General features: G+C 38.7%; 1 protein-coding gene across 1 annotated transcript; it reads right to left on the bottom strand.

The window, feature by feature from the left end:
• Positions 1–240: 240 nt before the first annotated feature.
• LOC135198741 (pro-resilin-like) lies at positions 241–2,052 on the bottom strand. The gene is made up of 2 exons (XM_064226596.1): positions 1,914–2,052; positions 241–1,618 (listed from the first exon to the last, which is right to left on the bottom strand). The coding sequence occupies exons 1-2, from the start codon at positions 1,933–1,935 to the stop codon at positions 924–926; spliced, it is 717 nt and encodes a 238-aa protein (XP_064082666.1). The 5' UTR covers positions 1,936–2,052; the 3' UTR covers positions 241–923.
• Positions 2,053–3,661: the final 1,609 nt, after the last annotated feature.

The raw sequence follows: 3,661 nt of genomic DNA, 5'->3' as shown, positions 1-3,661 counted from the left end.
TTACTTGGTTAATATCGAACTGGAGGATGATCGGTATTACCTTTGTGTCATCACTTTCATTGGTGTAATATTTATGTGTGATGTTTTAAGAACCCATGCTGTCGCCAGGAGGCTTCTTTCTTTCTTTCTTTCTGTCTTTCTGTTATTCACAGGCCTATGATGTATGGGTGGGTGAAATAATTACCTATGGATATTATCAATCCTCTTCAAGCTTCGTAAGGGTGGAATCAAAGATGGAAATACATGCATCTGTTTATTATAAAAATATATCGTCTCTACATCTATTGCAAGAATACTCTTCGTTCGTTCGTTCGTTTCGTTTTCACATAAGGCAAAGAGAGTGAAGTAGAGCATTGCAAATTGATTTTGTATGGCCAAACCAAGCCTTCAGGGAAGAGCTAATAAAGTCATAGGAATAAGGATGGTAACAGAAGTGAAGTTGTGAAAAATCGAGGTGAGATGAAAGTCACAAGTTGGATAGGTTCTCTCCTTGAGTGAAATATTGAATGGCGTCTCTTCTTGAGTAAAACATTGAATGGCGTCTGCATAACTGGAGAAGAAAACCAAAATGAAAAACGTTTGGAAGTACGATGCCTGGAGAATGGAATGCGTGGTCGAGAAGGAGAAAGTTAAATTAATATTAACGTTTTGAAGGAAGCTCCATCAGTATTAACGTTTTGTAGGAAGTTCCATCTACGGGCATTGGTCTAGAGGAAGAGAGTCAATAGCAGTGTGGGTATAGACGGCATAGCTGAAATAGCAAGCGGACAGTTAGCCTAGACTCCAAATGGAAATAAATTTGACTATTTACAAATCGAAAATACACAGAGTATTTTGTCCCGTGCAGTCATAGAAAATAGAATAGTTAAAATGAAGAATTGAAATCATTAGTTCGGTCAGAAGTCGTTTAGACAAGATCGAGTTTAGAAAGGAGCGCCATAAGAATCAGATGGGGCTGATGGTGCTCCGTAGCCATTGCTGATCCCGGCACCGTTTCCATTTCTGCCATTGCCGTTTCCGTTGCCATTAGGTCCATAACCGTATCCGGCATTAGGGACAACTCCAATGAGTTCGTTGACTGAGTAGAAGGATTCGGCGTCAGCGCAGTCGAAGTTGAACCACCAGTCACAGACGAGGTACTGTTGGTTGAAGATGGTGCCGTTGGGGCAGAGGAAGGAGTCCTGCTGACGGCGGCCATTGGGCCTGTCCTGGCAGATGTGGAAGACTTGGCAGCCAGCTTCAGCATCAGTGTCGGCGTAATATCCAGGAACATTCTGGGCGTTGCAGTCGAATCCGGTATCAGGGACAGAGGCCAAGATTGGGTAGTCCTCTCCAGGGACACCACCTCCTGGGATGTTCTCAGCCAAAGCAGCAATAGCAGGGTCTACTCCATATCCGTTCCTGGGTGGTCCGTAGGAATTGCTTGGAGGAGCATAGCCATTTGAGGGAGCCCCGTTTCCGAAACCGTTTCCATTGCTTCCAAAGCCGTTCCCGTTGCCTCCAAAACCATTGCCATTAGGGGCCCCATTGGAACCTCCAAATCCATTGGTAAATCCGCCGTTAGGGGCACCGTAGGTGCTTGGCGGTAACTTGTCGGCGATGGCAATGGCCAAGAGTGCTGTAAAGGAAGTGCATTTTGTAACTTTATGCTAACTATTTTTGTAGGGTAATTTCTTCAATGTGTTGTAAATTCAGTGTTAACTTTACGAAGGTTTTCACCTACCGGTTAACTTCAACAGTCTACTAATATTTAAATCTGGAACAAAGAATCTTATGCATTTCAAAATGAATATTTAACAAAACTAATATTATTGTATCAAGTAATATACATCAAGTCCAATCATTCTTAAATGTCTGAAAGCGTTGCAATAGCTTTGCATCTGAATGATTTTGACACCTCGTTGTTTCCTTACCACTGAGCAAGAGAACCTTCATGGTAGCGATCTGTGGAGTGAATAAGAGAAAGGAGAGAGAGGAGAAGATCTTGGTCAGCCAAAGAATGCCAGGAAAATGATGCAGGTGACGAGTGTTGGACCACTTATATACTCCACCAGAGAGACTCTACCTCCTCCCTCTCCTTTCCTTTCTGCCTTCTCACTTACTCCTCCCTCCTGGAGAATCTTCGACCTTGCTCCATTGTTGGCGCTCGCTCTCTTTTATTTTTTTCCCCTCCCTCTCACTCAGTTTCGGTTACGATTGGGATGCCCCCTCCATCGTCTGCCTTATTTTTTGCGTAGAGCATCCTCTCATTCTCTCTCTCTTTTTTTTTTTCTTTCGGGGGAAGTGAAGCGTGAAGGAAGATGTAGTTAAGAATGCCTCGAACGATAGTAAAAGTGGGCGAGCAACAGGGGGTGTTCTAGTTTTTATAGCCGTGCAATGCTTTTGAGTATCTTGTGTCTTCTCGTGTGTGTGATTATTCCTTTTTCCTTTTTGAGTGTGTGGTACGAAATTTTGCTTTTCTTTTTCCTAATGGGTTTTTTTTATTTAGATTTTTAAAAAAGATTTTTTTTTCAAGAGAATGGGTTTGCTTTACCGAGTTTGTTTCCTTAGAAATTAAGCGTAGCCTTTGGTTAGTCATTATTTATCATGAGAACTCATCATTTAACGAAGTTTTCATGCATGTACACACATTTATAGTAGTAGGGTTGTATACATATATTATTATTTAAGAATGTTCCTATTTTTAGGAGGCTTCGGTTTATAATAAATGCCTTGCCTGTGATGACACAAAATTCTATATTTTTGCATATCAATTTGACGAGGTTGTTGTAACATTGAGAAGGGATACACTCACATATTCCTTATGTTTCACAGGCCGATAGAAAGTAGAAATTAGAGTATTGGAGACCGAAAGAATTTTGTTGTCAAAACTAGAGTATTTTCTTTTTTTCCAGATGGTATTAGACAGAATACTCGGTAATGTAGTAGGTTTAGTGCATATGATATGCATTATAAATGAAGTTAAGAGTATAAGGCATAAAGTAAGAGCAGAATTCATGCAGGGCAACCTCCATACATGTAGGATGTGGTAAAGTTTTTGAAAATTGTAGTCTTTTATTTTATAATGGATTTTAGGATTAAAGGATTGTTATTGTTTGTTTTACAATCACTCAATCATATTTTCACTTCGTCGCCTTGTTACGTGTTTGGTCTCCTTAAGAACTATATTGAGCTTCCACCGGACTCCTAAGGCTTTTTGCAAGTTTCGTGAATTTATTTCATACTATGAAAGTTAATACATTTCCTACTTAACTTCATTACATTCTTAATATTACAGTTGATATATTTCTTAGTATGAGAGTTAATACTTTTGCTACATAACTCCAATACATTCTTAGTATGAAAGTTGATATAATTCTTAGTATTAGAGTTAATACATTTGCAACATAAATTTAATACATTCTTAGTATGAAAGGTGATATATTCCTTAGTATTAGAGTTGATACATTTGGAACATAAATTTAATACATTCTTAGTATGAAAGTTGATATATTCCTTATTATCAGAGTTGATACATTTGGAACATAACTTTGGTACATTCTCAGTATTAAAGTTGATATATTTCTTAATATGAGAGTTAACACATTTGCTACGTAACTTTAATACGTTCTTTGTATTAAAGTTAATATATTTCGTGGTATTAGAGTTAACACGTTTGATC

Source organism: Macrobrachium nipponense, chromosome 22 (genome assembly GCF_015104395.2).
Source record: "Macrobrachium nipponense isolate FS-2020 chromosome 22, ASM1510439v2, whole genome shotgun sequence".
Taxonomy (NCBI): Eukaryota; Metazoa; Arthropoda; class Malacostraca; order Decapoda; family Palaemonidae; genus Macrobrachium; species Macrobrachium nipponense.
Note: the sequence above shows the minus strand (reverse complement) of the source record. Positions and strands in the feature narration are given on the sequence as shown.